The sequence below is a fragment of the Salmo trutta genome, chromosome 9, assembly GCF_901001165.1.
Source record: "Salmo trutta chromosome 9, fSalTru1.1, whole genome shotgun sequence".
Taxonomy (NCBI): domain Eukaryota; kingdom Metazoa; phylum Chordata; class Actinopteri; order Salmoniformes; family Salmonidae; genus Salmo; species Salmo trutta.
The window spans coordinates 1,148,516-1,170,324 of NC_042965.1; the positions used below are offsets into that span (position 1 = coordinate 1,148,516).

At 43.7% G+C, this 21,809-nt stretch overlaps 1 protein-coding gene across 7 annotated transcripts in view; it reads right to left on the minus strand.

Moving 5' to 3' along the window:
- Positions 1 to 531: 531 nt before the first annotated feature.
- Positions 532 to 21,809, minus strand: part of LOC115199713 (transducin-like enhancer protein 1) — a 41,970-nt gene continuing 20,692 nt past the window's right edge. For 5 of the 7 annotated variants that reach the window (XM_029762057.1, XM_029762056.1, XM_029762055.1 and 2 more), the window contains 10 exons: positions 20,872 to 21,024; positions 20,526 to 20,664; positions 19,992 to 20,197; positions 19,754 to 19,830; positions 19,361 to 19,610; positions 17,473 to 17,720; positions 17,080 to 17,227; positions 6,716 to 6,866; positions 5,708 to 5,784; positions 5,236 to 5,526 (listed from right to left, as the gene is read on the minus strand). In XM_029762057.1, coding sequence (XP_029617917.1) covers positions 5,419 to 5,526; positions 5,708 to 5,784; positions 6,716 to 6,866; positions 17,080 to 17,227; positions 17,473 to 17,720; positions 19,361 to 19,610; positions 19,754 to 19,830; positions 19,992 to 20,197; positions 20,526 to 20,664; positions 20,872 to 21,024 — 1,557 coding nt within the window. In that variant the 3' untranslated portion in view covers positions 5,236 to 5,418. Of the gene's footprint in view, positions 1,059 to 5,235; positions 5,527 to 5,707; positions 5,785 to 6,715; positions 6,867 to 17,079; positions 17,228 to 17,472; positions 17,721 to 19,360; positions 19,611 to 19,753; positions 19,831 to 19,991; positions 20,198 to 20,525; positions 20,665 to 20,871; positions 21,025 to 21,809 lie in introns of those variants that run through there. The other 2 variants (XM_029762053.1, XM_029762054.1) reach the window with 2 other exon arrangements.

Sequence of the window (21,809 nt, forward strand, 5' to 3'; positions counted from 1 at the left end):
CACAAACAAAGTAGTGAATTCAAGGAACGTTACCGGTATCGTCCTCCATTGTAAAGTGTAACTTCTAGCCTGGACATTGTCTTGTGAACAGTAATGAACAGTTTCAATTTCTACATGCCATGTTACATTATTCAAGTGTGTTATAACTTCTGTGCAGTGGGGAGCTAACAATGCAGCCCAGACACCTCTAGCAATGAATATTTTTTATTTTACTAGGCAAGTCAGTTAAGAACAAATTCTTATTTACAAAGGCCTACCAGGGAACAGTGCCTTGTTCAGGGGCAGAACGACACATTTTTACCTTGTCAGCTCTACGTTTCAACGTTAACCTCAACACGTCTGCCATTGATGAGCTTTAAGATGAAAATCGAGATTATGACTATAGCAATGAGTGCCATTTGACATTCTCACCCATATCTGATAAGTCTCTACATATGAGTTAACCCATGTAGTCTTTGAATATAGGCCTTGTTGGATGAAAGACCATGCCCAAGAATGTCACAGTTCACTTTGTAAGCCAGAGAAAAGACATGTTAGAAGAAAAAGAACATTTATTGTCTAGACATTTCAATTTATTTATATTAGCTAGCATTAAGACCATTTAGTGTTTTTTCCTGGTTAGATATTTTCCATGTAAAAGACATACCAAACATTTGTTATTTCTAAAGCAATTACTGTAAGAAAACAAATATATACACTTTTTACAAGTACTCGACCGATAAAATACAAAAAAAAGAAAACTAATTACACGATAGCAATTGCAGACATGTAGGAAGGGACACAGTACTAGGGTGTGAAAGGTCTGAGTGGAGAGTCATGTCTAAAAGAAGAGCAAGCGGAGGTCAGAGGTCACAAAGGGTAGAGGTCAACAGGCCATTCACATTCTTTGTCTGGAAAAATAAACTACAATGCCATTAATTTGGCACCTCTGAGGTTTCGGTCCATCTATCTATGAGGTTTCGGTCCATCTCTCTACATCCATGCATCCATCCGCCTGTCTGTCCATCATCAATTGTTCTGGAAGCTCTGCCCATGAATGGTCATGTATAGAGAATATTCTGTAGGATCCCATGACCCAGGGTCAGTTGTACAGTTCAACGGTCACGTATATACAGTGCCTTCAGAAAGTTCTCATACCCTTTGACTTATTACACATTTTGTTGCGTTACAGCCTGAATTAAAAATTGGATTAAATATACAGTTGAAGAAGTCGGAAGTTTACATACACCTTAGCCAAATACATTTAACCTCAGTTATTCACAATTCCTGACATTTAATCCTAGGAAAAATCCAGTTTTAGGTCAGTTAGGATCACCACTTTATTTTAAGAATGTGAAATGTCAGACTGATAGTAGAGAGAATTATTTATTTCAGCTTTTATTTCTTTCATCACATTCCCAGTGGGTCAGAAGTTTACATACACTCAACTAGTATTGGGTAGCATTGCCTTAAAAATGGTTTAACTTGGGTCAAACGTTTCAGGTAGCCTTCCACAAGCTTCCCACAATAAGTTAGGTGAATTTTGGCCAATTCCTCCTGACAGAGCTGGTGCAACAGAGTCAGGTTTGTAGGCCTCCTTGTTCACACATACTTTTTCTGTTCTGCCCACAAATGTTCTATATGATTGAGGTCAGGGCTTTGTGATGGCCACTCCATTACCTTGACTTTGTTGTCCTTAAGCTATTTTGCCACAACTTTGGAAGTATGCTTGGGGTCATTGTCCATTTGGAAGACCCATTTGCGACCAAGCTTTAACTTCCTGATGTCTTGAGATGTTGCTTCAATATATCCACATAATCTTCCTACCTCATGATGCCATCTATTTTGTGAAGCGCACCAGTCCCTCCTGCAGCAAAGCACCCACACAACATGATGCTGCCACCCCTGTGCTTTACGGTTGGGATGGTGTTCTTCGGCTTGCAAGCGTCCCCCTTTTTCCTCCAAACATAACGACGGTGATTATGGCCAAACAATTCTATTTAAATGTTTCATCAGACCAGAGGACATTTCTCCAAAAAGTTAGATCTTTGTCCCCATGTGCAATTGCAAACCGTAGTCTGACTTTTTTAATGGCGGTTTTGGAGCAGTGGCTTCTTCGTGTTGAGCGGACTTTCAGGTTATGTCGATATAGGACTCGTTTTACTGTGGCTGTAGATACTAGAGGTCGATCGATTAATCGGAATGGCCGATTAATTAGGGCAGACTTCAAGTTTTCATAACAATCGTTAATCGGCATTTTTGGACACTGATCATGGCCGATTACATTGCACTCCACGAGGAGACTGCGTGGCAGGCTGACTACCTGTTATGTGAGTGCAGCAAGGAGCCAAGGTAAGGTGCTAGCTAGCATTAAACGTATCTTATAAAAAAAAAAAATCAATCTTAACATAATCACTAGTTAACTACAGTTTATCTAGCTTGTCCTGCGTTGCATATAATCAAAGCGGAGCCTGTTAATTTATCATTGAATCACAGCCTACTTCACCAAACAGGTGATTTAACAAGCGCATTTGCGCAAAAAAAGCACTGTCGTTGCACCAAATGTGTACCTAACCATAAACATCCATGCCTTTCTTAAAATCAATACACAAGTATATATTTTTAAACCTGTATATTTAGTTAATATTGCCTGCTAACATGAATTTCTGAAATTGTGTCACTTCTCTTGCGTTCTGTGCAACAGAGTCAGGGTATATGCAGCAGTTTGGGCCGCCTGGCTCGTTGCAAATTAATTTGCCAGAATTTTACGTAATGATGACATAACATTGAAGGTTGTGCAATGTAACAGCAAAATTTAGACTTATGGATGCCACCCGTTAGATAAATACGGAACCGTTCCGTATTTTCACTGAAATAAACGTTTTGTTTTTGAAATGATAGTTTCCGTATTCGACCATATTAATGACCTAAGGCTTGTATTTCTGTGTGTTATTATATTATAATTAAGTCTATGATTTGATAGAGCAGTCTGACTGAGCAGTGGTAGGCAGCAGCAGGCTCATAAGCATTCATTCAAACAGCACTTTACTGCGTTTGCCAGCAGCTCTTCGCAATCCTTCAAGCATTGCGCTGTTTATGACTTCAAGCCTATCAACTCCTGAGATTAGGCTGGCAATACTAAAGTACCTATAAGAACATCCAATAGTCAAAGGTATATGAAATGCAAGTGGTACAGAGAGAAATAGTCCTATAATAACTACAACCTAAAACTTCTTACCTGGGAATATTGAAGACTCATGTTGAAAGGAACCACCAGCTTTCATATGTTCTCCTGTTCTGAGCAAGGAACTTAAATGTTAGCTTTTTAACATGGCACATATTGCACTTTTACTTTCTTCTCCAACACTGTTTTTGCATTATTTAAACCAAATTGAACACGTTTCATTATTTATTTAAGACTAAATTGATTTTATTGATGTATTATATTAAAGTAAAAGTGTTCATTGCTTATTCAGTATTGTTGTAATTGTCATTATTACAAATATATGTATAAGAATCGGCCGATTAATCGGTAGCGGGTTTTTTGGTCCTCCAATAATCGGTATCAGCGTTGAAAAATCATAATCGGTTGACCTCTAATAGATACTTTTGTACCCGTTTCCTCCAGCATCTTCACAAGGTCCTTTGCTGTTGTTCTGGGATTGATTTGCACTTTTTGCACCAAAGTTCATCCATCTCTAGGAGACAGAACGCGTCTCCTTCCTGAGCAGTATGATAGCTGCGTGGTCCCATGGTGTTTATACTTATGTACTATTGTTTGTACAGATGAACGTGGTACCTTCAGGCATTTGGAAATTGCTCCCAAGGATGAACCAGACTTCTGGAGGTCTACATTTCTTTTTTCTGAGGTCTTGGCTGATTTCTTTTGACTTTCCCATGATGTCAAGCAAAGAGGCACCGAGTTTGAAGGGAGGCCTTGAAATACATCCACAGGAACACCTCTAATTGACTCAAATGAGGTCAATTAGCCTATAAGAATCTTCTAAAGCCATGACATTTTCTGGAATTTTCCCAACGGTTTAAAGGCACCCACACAATACCCCATAATGACAAAGTGAAAACATGTTTTTAGAAATGTTTGCTAAATGAGGCATCTCATTTACATAAGTATTCACATCCCTGAGTCAATACTTTGTAGAAGCACCTTTGGCAGGGACTACAGCTGTGAGTCTTTATGGGTAAATCTCTAAGAGCTTTCCACACCTGGATTGGGCAATATTTGCCCCCTATTCTGTTCAAAATTAATTCAAGCTCTGTCAAATTGGTTATGGTCATTGCTAGACAACAACTTCTTGGTAAGCAACTCCAGTGGCCTTGTGTTTTAGGTTATTGTCCTGCTGAAGGTGAATTAATCTCCCAGTGTCTAGCGGAAAGCAGACTGAACCAGGTTATCCTTTCGGATTTTGCCTGTGCTTAGCTCCATTCCTTATTTGTTTTTTTATGCCCGGTCCTTAACAATTAATAGCATACCGATAACATGATGCAGCCATCACTATGCTTGAAAATATGGAGAGTGGTACTCAGTAATGTGTTGTATTGGATTTGTCCCAAACATCACAGTTTGTATTCAGGACAAAATGTTAATTGCTTTGCCACATTTTTTAAAGTGCCTTGTTGCAAACAGGATGCATGTTTTGGAATATTTGTATTCTGTACAGGTTTCCTTCTTTTCACGCTGTCATTTGGGTTAGTACTGTGGAGTAACTACAATGCTTTCCATCATCAGTTTTCTCCTAACACAGCCATTAAACTATTTTAAAGTCACAATTGGCATCATGGTGAAATCCCTGAGCGGTTTCCTTCCTCTCCGGCAACTGTGTTAGCAAGGATGCCTGTATCTTTGTAGTGACTGGGTGTATTGATACACCATCCGAAGTGTAACTAATAACTTCACTATGGGAAGTTATTTAAAAAGGGATATTCAATGTCTGCTTTTTCATTTTTTACCCATCTACCAATAGGTGCACATATTTCGAAGCATTGGAAAACCTCCCTGGTATTTTGTTGTTGAATCGGTGTTTGAAATTCACTGCTCGACTGAGGGACCTTACAGATAATTGCACTGTCTGTGTGGGGTGCAGAGATGAGGTAGTCATTCAAAAATGATGTTAAACACTATTAGTGCACACAGAGCCCATGCAACTTATTATGTGACTTGTTAAGCACATTTTTACTCCTATTTAGGCTTGCCATAACAAAGGAGTTGAATACTTATTGACTCACAACCCATGTGACATTATGGGGTATTTTGTGTAGGCCAGTGACAAAAAAACTAAATTCAGGCTGTAACACAACAAAATGTGGAAAAAGTCAAAGGGTGTAGAATTTCTGCAGTATCCCCTGACCCAGGGTTGGTTTTAGGACAGTGAAAGCTACTTTGGGTTGTCAGTTGCTGATCCTAGTGCTCACCAGTGCAGTCTAGTAGATGACTTCATAGACAGTGGCCTTCTTATCTCCAGAACCTGTAACTATGTACTTATCATCCACTGAGATGTCACAGCTTAGCACCGACGAAGACTCCTTCGACTAGAGTTAGATAGAGATGGAGAGCAAGAGAGCGAGAGAGAGCAAGAGGGCGAAAAAGATAGAGGGAAAGATTAGTGCAAGCTCAATACCCAGCCTTAATACAAGATAAATAAAACATGTTGGTAGGTAGGCCGTCGGAGTGAACAGACGGTTGTCCAAGTGGACAGGTGTATGTGTGTACCTGGAATATACTGGCTCCGTACGGTGTCCTCCACGCATTCAGCAGGTTATCCTTCCCTGTGCTCACAAACCATTTACCTGGCAGGCAGAGAAATAGGAGACCGAGCTTTAGGAATCACATAGACATACAGTAGAGCTAGGACAGATACTACTGTGGATGCAGGGGCCAAATCCCAGAGAACCCAGAGTATAAATAAAATGAATAAAAACAATCACATCAAGTTAGGATAAGAGCTACTGTATATGAGGAGACAAGGAGAGAGCCAATTGCATTTCTTTGACTCCTCACCTCCTTTCTGCCTCCTCAAAACCCACTGGATGATAAAGTCAGAAGTCCCTCCCCTCTGACCTTCTCCTCCAATGGATTTTGAGGAGGAGAGAGGACACGAAGTCAGGAGAGGAGTCAACGAAATACAATTGAGATTCTCCAATGAAAACAGAATGTAAGGCTGTCTACTAGGTAAAAAAAAGTTGAACTGAATACCTGTATTAAAACAGGGAGTTTAATACATTTCGGTTCAAAGTGGAAAATGAACCAGGGAAAGGCGACTCATTTGGGGGCCAGTTCCATCAGTTAGAAAATGCCAACATAACCCCAGTATACATGGAGACAAAAGCCAGTAACATCGTTGCTTAGATGCATCAGACATACAGATTCTTCAAAGTAGTCATCCTTGATGAAAGCTTTGCACTCTTGGTTACTACGTGATTCCATGTGTTATTTCATAGTTTTGATGTCGTCACTATTATTCTACAATGTAGAAAATAGTAAAAATAAAGAAAACCCTTGGAATGGGTAGGTGTCCAAACTTTTGACTGATACTGTACATAAAGTTACACAGCTAACAAAGACATAGCATGCGTCCCAAATGGCCCCCAATGCTATATAGAGCTCTATTGAGCATGGTCAAAAGTAGTGCACTACATAGGGAATAGGGTGCCATTTGCGACAAACCCATACAAAAATCTTGAGCACGTCAGTCCCAGAGCTCTGGTGACATGGCCTTACCACAGGAAGCAAACTGGAGGGAGAGCACACAGCTCTCGTGGAGGTGGAGCTGGTACTTATCTGGCTTGGTGACATGGAGCACCTCCACATTACTACTCTCCATCCCCACCGCCAGCCACTCTCCCGTCGGACAGTACCCCAGAGAAAAGATCTGGAGAGGGGGCAGAGGGACAATATGGTCAGTGTGTGTGTTCATGTGCGTGAGAGAGAGAGACGGATACATACAGTAGTACCCCAGAGAGAAGATTTAGAGAAAGGGCAGGGGACAACCAGGGCCCGGTTTCCCAAAAGCATCGTTATTAACGTTGCACTTAAACGCTCATAATCTAAACACCTGCCTCAGCTGTTCTACAAGTGGTCTAAGTGTGTCATTAGATGCTTTTTTTGCCCTCCCGCATCACTTTATACAGAGAAGAACATAGAATCATACGATTTATCTCCTTGTGAACGCCGATAACTTCAGAACAAAGTTCACTACAAATACAAAGTTACCAATGTGTTTGCAATTGATAAACAAGCAACGTATAAAATAAATACGCTTCAAATTAAAAATGAGATGACTGCATTAAAACATAAAACTGTAGGCTACAGGCCTATTTCAATCCAATTGAAATACATTTAACGTTCAATCAATTGAGCTCCATTTCGGTACTTGTTGGCTACGGTCTAATTTGTCTCAATACATTTAATTTGTAGCCTAACATGGTGAATTTGTGCATTTTTATTGGGTAAACAGAATAAGGTGCCTCGATATTTGCAGCCGTAAGTGTAAATCTCCCTCGATGAGTTGATCCCTCGTCAGAATTGTGAAATAATTCTAATGTTAAGGAAAAATGTGAATGGAGAAAGCTGATCCGAGAGCAGCACTTCCTTTCCTTCGATCCTTTCAGTATCGACATATACTCCAACTTAGCAACCAATCTCTCTGCGTGGTACTTGGGGGAAACGCATGTTGCATCTTCGGCCATTGTAGGAAAAATGTTTAAGTTCCATCGCTATTGGGAAACCGGTCTCTGATCAGTGTGTGTGTGTGTTCAGGGGCGTGAGAAATCGACACAGAGACAGACACAGCTGCCACAACAAACAAACCTGCCTTTCTCCCAGTTACAATTCACTCCTTAAGTGTTAAGCTAATATCATCCTGCTAGAAGGCTAAACGTGTTTATTTATTTTTAAATATATACTGCTCAAAAAAATAAAGGGAACACTAAAATAACACATCCTAGATCTGAATGAATGAAATAATCTTAAATACTTTTTTCTTTACATAGTTGAATGTGCTGACAACAAAATCACACAAAAATAATCAATGGAAATCCAATTTATCAACCCATGGAGGTCTGGATTTGGAGTCACACCCAAAATTAAAGTGGAAAACCACACTACAGGCTGATCCAACTTTGATGTAATGTCCTTAAAACAAGTCAAAATGAGGCTCAGTAGTGTGTGTGGCCTCCACGTGCCTGTATGACCTCCCTACAACGCCTGGGCATGCTCCTGATGAGGTGGCGGATGGTCTCCTGAGGGATCTCCTCCCAGACCTGGACTAAAGCATCCGCCAACTCCTGGACAGTTTGTGGTGCAACGTGGCGTTGGTGGATGGAGCGAGACATGATGTCCCAGATGTGCTCAATTGGATTCAGGTCTGGGGAACAGGCGGGCCAGTCCATAGCATCAATGCCTTCCTCTTGCAGGAACTGCTGACACACTCCAGCCACATGAGGTCTAGCATTGTCTTGCATTAGGAGGAACCCAGGGCCAACCGCACCAGCATATGGTCTCACAAGGGGTCTGAGGATCTTATCTCGGTACCTAATGGCAGTCAGGCTACCTCTGGCGAGCACATGGAGGGCTGTGCGGCCCCCCAAAGAAATGCCACCCCACACCATGACTGACCCATCGCCAAACCGGTCATGCTGGAAGATGTTGCAGGCAGCAGAACGTTCTCCACGGCGTCTCCAGACTTTGTCACATCTGTCACGTGCTCAGTGTGAACCTGCTTTCATCTGTGAAGAGCACAGGGCGCCAGTGGCGAATTTGCCAATCTTGGTGTTCTCTGGCAAATGCCAAACGTCCTGCACGGTGTTGGGCTGTAAGCACAACCCCCACCTGTGGACGTCGGGCCCTCATACCACCCTCATGGAGTCTGTTTCTGACCGTTTGAGCAGACACATGCACATTTGTGGCCTGCTGGAGGTCATTTTGCAGTGCTCTGGCAGTGCTTTTCCTGCTCCTCCTTGCACAAAGGCGGAGGTAGTGGTCCTGCTGCTGGGTTGTTGCCCTCCTACGGCCTCCTCCACGTCTCCTGATGTACTGGCCTGTCTCCTGGTAGCGCCTCCATGCTCTGGACACTACGCTGACAGACACAGCAAACCTTCTTGCCACAGCTCGCATTGATGTGCCATCCTGGATGAGCTGCACTACCTGAGCCACTTGTGTGGGTTGTAGACGCCGTCTCATGCTACCACTAGAGTGAAAGCACCACCAGCATTCAAAAGTGACCAAAACATCAGCCAGGAAGCATAGGAACTGAGAAGGGGTCTGTGGTCCCCACCTGCAGAACCACTCCTTTATTGGGGGTGTCTTGCTAATTGCCTATAATTTCCACCTGTTGTCTATTCCATTTGCACAACAGCATGTGAAATTTATTGTCAATCAGTGTTGCTTCCTAAGTGGACAGTTTGATTTCACAGAAGTGTGATTGATTTGGAGTTACATTGTGTTGTTTAAGTGTTCCCTTTATTTTTTTTGAGCAGTATATATATTATATAAAATTTATTTCACCGAAAACAACAGGTGTAGACCTTACCGTGAAATGCTTACTTACAAGCCCTTAACCAACAATGCAGTTAAGAAAATAGAGTTAAGTAAAAAAAAATGACTTAAAAAATAAAATCACAGTAAAATAACAATGGAGGCTATATACAGGGAGTACCATCACCGAGTCAATGTGCGGGGGTACAGGATAGTCGAGGAAATTTGTACATGTAGGTAGGGGTAAAGTGACTATGCATAGATAATAAACCGTGAGTAGCAGCAGTGTAAAAACAAATGGGGGTGTCAATGTAATAGTCCGGGTGGCCATTTGATTAATGGTTCAGGAGTCTTATGGCTTAGGGGTAGAAACTGTTAAGGAGCCTTTTGGACCAAGACTTGGCGCTCCAGTACTAGTTGCCGTGCGTTAGCAGAGAGAACAGTCTATGACATGGGTGACAGGAGTCTAACATTTTTTGGGCCTTCCTCTGACACTGCCTAATATATAGGTCCTGGATGGCAGGAAGCTTTGCCGCAGTGATGTACTGGGCCATACACACTACCTCTGTAGCGCCACACAGTCAGATGCCGAGCAGTTGCCATACCAGTGTTAGGTTCTAATTTTGAGTAAATAACTCACAGACACTAGAGAAGCTTAACCAAGTTGAATTCTTCCCAAAGGGTCGATACAGCTCTAAATTCAGACAAAAAAAACATTTGACACAAGCACTGATATTTAACCCTTTCCCCTAAGCTGAGTCTTCTCCTCCATAACTGAATAGCCAATGCATCTCTGTTGCTAGACAGAACCTTAGTGACATCGGTTCTTCCTCACTTCATCTAACCTGACCTCTACCCCAAAATGCTCACTCCTCCCCAACTCAAGGATGTCATGGTTATTGATACCAGACTGTGTCTATTCTCCTCTCAGAGTATCCCTGATGGCTAACAATAACATATCCTGACATAATGTAAACTTTATACATTACCCTCTCTTCCTCAGTGACATTGTTAGTTTCCAAGCTCTCCACCCGTCTCAATGCCTGCCACATGTAACCGCTTCCCTGCACTCAACACATTCCAAGCTTAGTTGCACACACTATATACATCTTCCTCCTATAACCCTTCACTTCTGGTGTAGACCCTCAACCTTAGCACTCCATCAGTGACATGAATAAGTATATTTTCATATTCTCAGAACCCAACAGTAGGCAGTGATGCAACCGGTCAGGATGCTCTCAATGGTGCAGCTGTAGAACTTTGAGGATCTGGGGACCCATGCCAAATCTTTTCAGTCTCCTGAGGGGGAAAAGCGTTATCACGCCCTCTTCACGACCTTCTTGGTGTGTTTGGACCATGATAGTTTGCTGGTGATGTGGACACCAAGGAACTTGAAACTCTCGCCCTGCTCCACTCCAGACCCATCGATGTGAATGAGGGTGTGTTTGGTCTTCCTTTTCCTGTTGTCCACGATCAGCTCCTTTGTCTTGCTGACGTTGAGGGAGAGGTAGTTGTCCTGGCACCACACTGCCAGGTCTCTGTCCTCCTCCCTATAGGCTGTCTCATCGTTGTCGGTGATCAGGCTACCACCATTGTGTCGTCAGCAAACTTAATGGTGTTGTAGTAGCGCTTGGTCATGCAGTTGTGGGTGAACATGGTGTACAGGAGGGGGCTAAGCACGCACCCGAGGGGTCCGCGTGTTGAAGATCAGCATGGCAGATGTGTTGTTGCCTACCCTTACCACCTGGGGGCAGCCAGTCAAGTCCAGGATCCAGTTGCAGAGGGAGGTGTTTAGCCCCAGGGTCCTTAACTTAGCGATGAGCTTTGTGAGCACTATGGTGTTGAATGTTGAACTGCATTCTCACATAGGTGTTCCTTTTGTCCAGGTGGGAAAGGGCAGTGTGGAATACGATTAAAATTGCCTCATCTGTGGATCTGTTGGGGATGTATGCAAATTGGAGTGGGTCTATGGTTCTGGGATGATGGAGTTGTGAACCATGACCAACCTTTCAAAGCACTTCTTGGCTATCGACTTCAGTGCTACGGGCGGTAGTCATTAAGGCAGGTTACCTTTGATTTCTTGGGCACAGGGACTGTGGTGGTCTGTTTGAAACGTTTAAGTATTACAGACTCGATCAGGGAGAGGTTGAAAATGTCAGTGAAGACACCTGCCAGTTGGTCCACGCATGCTCTGAGTATATGTCCTGGTAATCTGTCTGTTCCCGCGGCCTTGTGAATGTTACTGTTTAAAAGGTCTTGCTCACATCTGCTATGGAGAGCGTGATCACAGTCGTCCGGCACAGCTGGTGCTCTCATGCATGCTTCAGTGTTGCTTGCCTCGAAGCGAGCATAAAGGCATTTAGCCCATCTGGTAGGCTCGCGTTACAGGACAGCTTGCGGCTGGGTTTCCCTTTGTAGTCCGTAATAGTTTGCAAGCCCTGCCACATTCAACGAGCAACAGAGCCGGTGTAGTAGGACTCAATCTTAGTCCTGTATTGACGCTTTGTCTATTTGATGGTTCGTCTGAGGGCATAGCGGGATTTCTTATGAGCGTCCGGGATTTCTTAGTGTCCCGCTCCTTGAAAGCGTCAGCCCTAGCCTTTAGCTTGGTACGGATGTTGCCAGTAATCCATGGCTTCTGGTTGGGATATGTACGTACAGTCACTGTGGGAACGACGTCGTCGATGCACTTATTGATGAAGCCGGTGACTGAGATGGTATACTCCTCAATGCCATTAGATGAATCCCGGAACATATAGTCTGTGCTAGTGAAAAGCAGTCCAGCAGCGTAGCAGCCACATCATCTGACCACTTCCGTATTGAACGGGTCACTGGCACTTCCTGCTTTAGTTTTTGCTTGTAAGCAGGAATCAGGAGGATAGAATTATGGTCAGATTTGCCAAATGGAGTGCGAGGGAGAGCTTGGTATGTGTCTTTTTTCCCTCTGGTTGCACATATGACATGCTGGTAGAAATGAGGTAAAACGGATGTAAGATTTCCTGCATTAAAGTCTCCGGCCACTAGCAGCTCCGCTTCTGGATGAGCATTTTCTTGTTTGCTTATGGCCTTATACAGCTCGTTGAGTACGATCTTAGTGCCAGTGTCAGTGTGTGGTGTTAAATATACAGCTACAAAAAATAGATAAAAACTCTCCTGGTAGATAGTGTGGTCTACAGCTTATCATGAGGTACTCTAGGTCAGGCGAGAAATACCTGGAGACTAACTAAATATTAGACATCGCTCACCAGCTGTTATATTGACAAAGACACACACCCCCACCTTACCGGATGTAGCTGTTCTGTCCAGCCGATGCATGGAAAAGCCAGCCAACTGTATATTACCTGTGTCATCGTTCAGCCACGACTCAGTGAAACTCAAGCTATTACAGTTTAATGTCCCGTTGGTAAGATAGTTTCGAACGGGGCTCATCCAGTTTATTCTCCAGTCATTGCACATTGGCCAATAGAACGGATGGTAGAAGGCGGGTTACCCACTCACCAACAAATTCTCACAAGGTACCTTGATCTGCACCCCCTGTATTTCCTTCTTTTCTACATGTGAATGACAGGGATTTGGGCCTTGTCCGGGAGCAACATAATATCTTTCGCGTCAGACTCATTAAAAAAAATCTTAATCCAGTTCGAGGTGAGTAATGGCTGTTCTGATATCCAGAAGCTCTTTTCGGTCATATGAGACGGTAGCATCAACAAAATAAGTTAAACAATGCGGGAAACAAACACACAACATGCCGTCCATGGGAGGGGTGCGTCACTTGAGTGGGTTGAGTCACTGACGTGGTCTTCCTGTCTGGGCTGGCGCCCCCCCTTGGGTTGTGCCATGGCGGAGATCTTTGTGGGCGATACTCGTCCTTGTCTTCGGACGGTAGGTTGGTGGTTGTAGACATCCCTCTAGTGGTGTGGGGGCTGTGCTTTTGCAAAGTGGGTGGGGTTATATCCTGCCTGTTTGGCCCTGTCCGGGGGTATCATCGGATGGGGCCACAGTGTCTTCTGATCCCTCCTGTCTCAGCCTCCAGTATTTATGCTGCAGTAGTTTATGTGTCGGGGGGCTAGGGTCAGTCTGTTACATCTGGAGTATTCTCTTGTCTTATCCGGTGTCCTGTGTGAATTTAAATATGCTCTCTCTAAGTCTCTCTTTCTCTCTTTCTTTCTTTCTCTCGGAGGATCTGAGCCCTAGGACCACCTGGCATGATGACTCCTTGCTGTCCCCAGTCCACCTGGCCACGCTGCTGCTCCAGTTTCAACTGTTCTGCCTGCGGCTACGGAACCCTGACCTGTTCACCGGACGTGCTTGTTGCACCCTCGACAACTACTCTGATTATTATTATTTGACCATGCTGGTCATTTATGAACATTTTAACACCTTGACCATGTTCTGTTATAATATCCACCCGGCACAGCCAGAAGAGGACTGGCCACCCCTCATAGCCTGGTTCCTCTCTAGGTTTCTTCCTAGGTTTTTGGCCTTTCTAGGGAGGTTTTCCTAGGGAGTTTTTCCTAGCCACCGTGCTTATTTCACATGCATTGCTTGCCGTTTGGGGTTTTAGGCTGGGTTTCTGTACAGCACTGAGATTTCAGCTGATATACGAAGGGCTATATAAATAAATTTGATTTGAACAACACAAAACAGCAGCCATCCCCTCCGGTGCTATTGCGTATTACACTATTATGTATTACACTATTGTGCTCCTTATTTTCACATAACAGATACGTAGTGTATTACTCTGGATACGCCTATTGCACTAGCAGGCTGTAAAGAATACACCGTCGCGAGGAGAAAACAAGCAGCGACCAAATGGTATGCCGGGCTCCAAATGATTATTTTTCATTGGTAGCAACAGAAAATAAGATTTTATAAATTGAGATTGGTTAAAATGCCCAATATTGGCTTAATCTCAATCAGATCAGTCAAAAGACCAATTAGCGGAAAAAAATAACAGAATTGGCCTGTCTAAATGCAGCCTATAAATTCTAGCTACTTTGTGCCATAGAAACTAATATGTAAAAATGGAAATACATATGTTTATTATAAAAGCTAAAATTTTTATACGAATACCTGTCATTGAAATTACAAAGTCATTTGTGGAATATTAGGTTTCTACATTGTATAAAAGCACTATTTTCCCATTGAGATGTATAACATTGAACATTTTACACTGTCGTTTTAAAGACATGTAGAGATCATAAATGTAGAGGTAATACATTTATTGCTATGATCATTGATGTCCTGAAGAAGCTATGCCTTTTCCTTTATATGTGCCTCCAAATGTTTGGATATCCTGGTTAAGTAAGGCCCTATGATTTCTGCGATGCAGAAAACGTGGATGGAATTGTGGAATTTGGTAATAAAATAGAATCAACTGTAAAACGTGGAATATTGCAGAATTTTCCATAATTTGGCAGAAATTTACTTTAAAAAAAATCTAAAGTAGGTCTAATTATTGTTGTAACCTACCCTTATGTCACCTCACAAATTGGCTGTCACTTTGAAAAACATGTCGAAGAGGCTGTCAGAGGGTCAAGTCAACCCTAACCCCTAAATTCAGAGCAGAGCAATACCCAAAGGACTATGAGTCAGGCGATAAGCTGTTTTGCAAATTCTGTCAACATACTATTGATTGTACGCGTAAAAATACGTGTGATGGCCACATAATGTCTAAAGCCCATGTGAAGAACAAGGAAAAGCACCATGTTAGCCAGAGCCTCTTCAAACAACCATTACAAGTGCAAGCGCATCAGCACATTCCAAGACAAGAATTTATTCAAGACTTTGTGACATCCCCTTAGAAAAGTTAAGAAAGCTACAGCCGTTACTAGTGAGGCATTGCAAACAGGGAGGATAACCGAAAATGAGAGCAGCCTCCGTCAAACGCACCTGCCCAGTGTGTTCGACCAACGTATGACTGCCGTTCTACAGAAGGACCATGGGAAGAAGTTTGGGGTGGTTGTTGACAAGACAACAGATGCAAGGGATTGCAGCATTCTAAACATAGTCATTGGTGAGTTAACTTAGCCTATTAATATACCGTTGCAATAGCCCACATTTACATTCTGCAATGTGAATTGTACGCATGCAAATTGTGATATTCCAAACGACGAGCTATCGTGGTGAAATACAGCGATACATAATGTCAGCAGCAGTCTGCCTCTCCATCTAGCTAACTGTCGCTGTATCTATATTGTCTTTACCCTTGAAATGTAAATAAACACTTAGTGTCACAATATTATTTTAGGTTAAAACATAATTCAAGTTTTTCCTTATCTTTCATTGTAGGTGTTGAAAACCAGTGCTTTCTGGTGGATGTCATTTTCGTGGACAGATGCAACTACTCAACGTTTTCCCAAGCTATACTAGCCTCCCTCCACAGCAACAATCTGAGCCTGAATGATGCCTGGGCAGTGGTCACAGATAATGCCTCCTACTGCCTGAAGGCATTCAAGGAGGTTCTGAAAGGAACTCTGCCATGTCATCAATCTGGTGGGTGAGACCCGGCAGCACTACAAATATTTATCTGAAGTTGCATCACTTGTGACATGGATGAGATCCGTCTTCTTCAAGAAGCCTGCCCGAAAGAGAAGATAGGTGAGCTTCCTCATTATGAAGAGTTTGTGTAGGCCAAGGCTCCTAATGAAGCAGTGAGCTCCAGATGGAATAGCTGGTTTGAGGCAGTGAAGTACCATGCAGAGCATGTTCATTTGTACAGAGAGTTTTCGGTGGGAAAAAAGTCGTCCTCCCAAGCAGTCACCAACATCCTCAGCCAGCTTGAAACAGAGAAGGTTGCTGCATTGTTGCCTAGATTCTTGCATTACTTTTTTTCCCCATTTATAATGAAACACTTAGTAGAACTCTGTATTGAAGCACTTTCCTTGATAAAAAAAATAGTGCAATGGTGTGTTGCATAAATACAAATTTACTGTTATCTTATTAAATTGACTTTTTATTCAGTCACATTATTAGACACTCTTGATGATAAAATTAACGTAAATCGTAAATAAATTCAGACAAATAAAAACGGAATTTGGGAAAAATAAAACGGATTTCATAGGGCCCTAATAAAAAGTTACCAGGTTGTTAGCTAGCCAATGAGGTAATAGGACTGAACAAAATGTCATCAAATGGTTAATAACATCGACACACGAGTAGTTTTAGAACAGCCCACAACATGATTTATGAATTTAAAAAAAAGGTCCCGGCGATCCACTATAGGTAGATAAAAATGTAGTGGCGGTAATATAGGTTAGATCTTTTGACCTGGTAGGGCTAGAAGCAAGCCGTTTTCGCTGTAATGGTGCAACCATGACGCTAACGAATTTGCACTCGCTTTACCTTTCAGGGCACTCAAAAACAACGGTACAGCGAAGCCTTATCATTACAACTATTATTATCTGGGATACTTTTATCATAGTCGCACCATGCTCCCAAAATAAAACCCCTGGTCACACAGCAAAATATTTTGTTGAATATGCGCCCAAATTGGTCGCACTTTAGAGCCCTGCCTGTGTGTTTGCAGGGTGTGTGTGAACCTGTGGTTCAAGTCGTGCTGCTGGAGCTTGTTGTGTGTCTTTCAGGAGTGCGTGTGTGCGAGCATGTACCTGTGAGGTGAAGTCGTGCTGCTGCAGCTGGCGTCCCTCTCTTAGGTCCCAGGAGCGTACGGTGTTGTCCAGCCCCCCCGTCCACAGCTTGGTCCCATCGTTGGAGATGTCAATACAGCTGGCTCCGTCTGTGTGGCCCTGGAACTGTCTGTGATAAACACACACAAACAAACACAATTAACAGATGTTATCAAATACGTGGTCCTGTGTGGCTCAGTTGATAGAGAATGGCCCTTGCAATTCATATGGGGCCACCCATATGAAAATGAAATGAATGCACACATGACTGACCATTAGGGTGATGAAACAATATCTGACACTGGACCAGTGGTTAGAGGCTACTAATTTCTACCTGCTACCTATTGGCAATGTATTCTCCCATGTGGTCCATACCTGACCAGGGTCTGGTTGTGCAGGTCCCAGACGGCGATGTTCCCATCGCTGCAGCAGGAGAAGCACACCTTGGAGTCAGGGGAGATGGCCAGGGCATAGCAGGCCGGGGCTGAGGAGGTCAGCTCCGCCTTGATGCGTGGAGTGGGCGTGGCTAGGTCCCAGATGGACAGTGTGCTGGCCTCGCCCCCCACGATGAGCGTCCGGCCGTCGGGGAGCAGCCGGCACGAGCGGATATAGTTGTCTCGGTTCTGACAAGCGCGTGCACAAAGTTAATTTTTGTCTCTAATACACAAACTATGCACACAAAGTGGTACGTACAGTACCAGTCAAAAGTTTGGACACCTACTCATTCAAGGGTTTTTCTTTATTTTTTTTATTTTCTACATTGTAGAATAATAGTGAAGACATCCAAACTATGAAATAACACATATGGAATCATGTAGTAAGCAAAAATGTGTTAAACAAATCAAAATATATTTGAGATTCTTCTTTGCCTTGACAGCTTTGCACACTCTTGGCATGCTCTCAGCCAGCTTCACCTGGAATGCTTTTCCAACAGTCTTGAAGGAGTTCCTACATATGCTGAGCACTTGGGGGCTGCTTTTCTTCACTCTGTTGTCCAACTCATCCCAAACCATCTTAATTGGGTTGAGGTCAGGTGATTGTGGAAGCCAGGTCATCTGATGCAGCACTCCATCACTCTCCTTCTTGGTCAAATAGCCCTTACACAGCCTGGAGGTGTGTTGGGTCATTGTCCTGTTGAAAAACAAAATTATAGTCCCACTAAGCACAAACCACATGGGATGGCGTATCACTGCAGAATGCTGAGGTAGCCATGCTGGTTAAGTGTGCCTTGAATTCTAAATAAATCACCAACAGTGTCACCAGCAAAGCACACCCCCACCTCCATGCTTCACGGTGGGAACAACAAATGCAGAGATCATCCGTTCACCTCCTCTGTGTCTCACAAAGACACGGCGGTTCGAACCAAAAATCTCAAATTTGGACTCATCAAACCAAAGGACAGATTTCCACCAGTCTAATGTCCATTGCTTGTGTTTCTTGGCCCAAGCAAGCCTCTTCTTCTTATCGGTGTCCTTTAGTAATGGTTTCTATGCAGCAATTCGACCATGAAGGCCTGATTCACACAGTCGATGTTGAAATGTGTTTGTTACTTGAACTCTGAAGCATTTTTTTGGGCTGCAATTTCTGGGGCTGGTAACTCATCCTCTGCAGCGGAGGTAACTCTGGGTCGTCCTTTCCTGTGGTGGTCCTCATGAGAGACAGTTACATCATAGCGCTTGATGGTTTTTGCGACTGCACGAAGAAACTTTCAAAATTTGTAATTTTCTGCATTGACTGACCATCTCTTAAAGTAATGGACTGTCGTTTCGCTTTGCTTATTTGAGCTGTTCTTGTCATAATATGGACTTGGTCTTTTACCAAATAGGGCTATCTTCTGTATACCACCCCTACCTTGTCACAACACAACTGATTTGCTCAAACGCATTGAGGAAAGAAATTCCATAAATTAACTTACCAAGGCACACCTGTTAATTGAAATGTATTCGGTGTGACTAATGTTCCTCATGAAGCTGGTTGAGAGAATGCCAATGTATATTTAGATTTTTTGAACACTTTTTTGGTTACTACATGATTCCATGTGTGTCATTTCATAGTTTTGATGTCTTCACTATTATTCTACAATGTAGAAAAAAGTAAAAATAAAGAAAAAGTAGGTTTGTCCAAACTTGACTGGTACTGTAGGTGTAGATTTAAACTATGTGCCCTGCCCACAAAAACACATCCTGTGATGTTGGTTGAAGAACAACGCTACCGAATACATGCTTTTGGATAACAGTGTGTATATATTAGGTCTAGCACTCACCAGGCAGTCCAGTTGGGACACAGGACTCTTGTTGCCAGGGTGACTGATGTCCCAGACCTTGACGCAGCCCTTGCCGCCTGTGTAGACATGGCGCGTGGGGTTGCTGATTGTGACAGCACAGACCACCTCACCATGGTTCAGCGTGTTTATCTGGCGTGCATGGCGCGGGATGCCAGGGCCCACCAGGGCATCTGGAGGGAACGGTACCGGCTGCATCTGTCCATCGGCGCTAACATGAAAGGAGTAGGCTCTGAGAGGAGAAGGTCGAGTAAGAGGGGGAAAGGTGGAATTGAGGCATGAAACACATTTGGGCATATTTGTCTTGCAACTACGGAGAACATGGTGCTACAAGACACTCTTCTACAGTTTATATACGGAACACACGCAACTCACGGTTTGCCTCCAGGGATGCCTGATAAGCTTGGGGGCATTCCAGGGACTCTCATGTGAGGATGAGGGTCAAAGCCGGCCTGAGGGAGAACACACACAGAGGGATGATGAGGAGTACATACTCAAACAGCCACGGGCACGCACACACAACAGAGAAATGAGGTCAGTAGACACCGCAACGGATCCCACATAAACATACCGACATTTAGCTGTTTAGACACACTCGCACACACACACCCACCATAGGGGAGCGTCCGTAGGCAGCCACAGCGGCGGCCGCCGCAGCGCTCATCTGAGGGGACATGTTGTGGAGGCCGGCGTAGCCTGCGCCAGCACTTGCCAGCTCCCCATTCATGGCGGTGTGCGGCAGCATGCCAAACGGCCCGGGGTACGGCCCTGACACCGCCAGCGGAGTCCGCAGACCAGCAGCTAGGGAGTAGACAAGAGCTGTTTTCAGATGGGTTTAATGTATCTGCAGTGCAGTCAGTGTGCAGCATATTCATAACCATATGACGCAAAACACATCATAAAGGCAAGTTTGAACTCTTTACTGAAAGTGCTCCATCTTCAAAACTTGACTTCTGACATGCAAAACATTTTTTGGGAATGTACTAACAGTGGCCTAATGAACAAAATATTAAAATATAGTTTGAGTGTAGTATGCCTTTAATTAAACTAAACAAATGCATATTAGTAGGTAGTCTGTACTATAGGCTGTTATGTATGATTGGAAAAGGTACTGAGGACAATTAAAATGGGGTGAAGTTTCTCTTACTAGGTGGGTGAGGTAGCTCCATGGAGGGGGGCTTGGATAGGCTGGGGCGGAGAGTGGGTGTGGCACTGGGTCCGGGGGTGGAGTCTCCTCGGTGAGTGGGAGTGCTCGACTTCGGTTGAGGCGTACCCGGCTTGTCACGCTGCCATGGAAACATATAGGCTGTTGTTACCCAGATATCACACCATTAAAGAGAGAGAAATCAAGGGATGGATGGAGAAAGGTGGTAAAAGATATTCCACCACTCTTTAGAGGGAAATGGGAAGGTCCATTAAAAAGTGACCCAGCATTAAAGACTTCTTCAGACAGCGAAAAGTGTTAGTGTATGGAGAGCTTTGGCCACACCCACCATTCCCATCTCTTTGGACTTGAGGGAGGAGGAGCTTGCAGAGGAGGCTGTGGAGGCGGGGCTACAGGATGGGTCCTTCTTCAGGTGGCGTGCCTTGTCCAGCCCATTCTCTCTGGGGGAGGGCAGGGGCGTACCATGAGGGGAGGCAGGATCCTGGAGGGAAGGGGGGGGGGGTCATACACACACACACACACACACACACTCAGTGCCCTACTTCCCCTAATGTGAAATTATCATATGCATCCCAAATGGCACTCTATTTCTTATATAGTGCACTACTTTTGACCAGGGCCCATACAGCATCCATAGAGTTGAGCCATTTAGCGAGGCCTGATTCAGAGGGGTTGGGTTAAATCTGGAAGACACATTTCAGTTGAATGCATTAAGGTGTGCAACTGACTAGGTATCCTCCTTTTCCTTTCCCTAAAAGACCGGCATGTATACGTCAGAAAGAGTCACAGGACGGCCAAAGGACATCAACCACCCAAGTCACGGCCTGTTCACCCCACTATCATCCAGAAGGTGAGGTCAGTACAGGTGCATCAAAGCTGGGACAGAGAGACTGAAAAACAGCTTCTATCTCAAGGCCATCAGACTGCATAGCCGTCAATAACCGGCCTCCACCTGGTTACTCAACCCTGCACCTTAGAGGCTGCTGCCCTATGTACATAGACATGGAATCCCTGGTCACTTTAATAATGGAACACTCGTCACTTTAATAATGTTTACATACCGTTTTACTCATTTCATATGTATATTTTGTATTGTACTGTATTTTAGTCAATACCACTCCGACATTGCTCATCCTAATATTAATATATTTCTTAATTCCATTATTTTACTTTGAGATGTGTGTATTGTTAAATATTACTGCACTGTTGGAGCTAGGAACACAAGCATTTCACTACACCTGCAATAACATCTGCTAAATACATGTG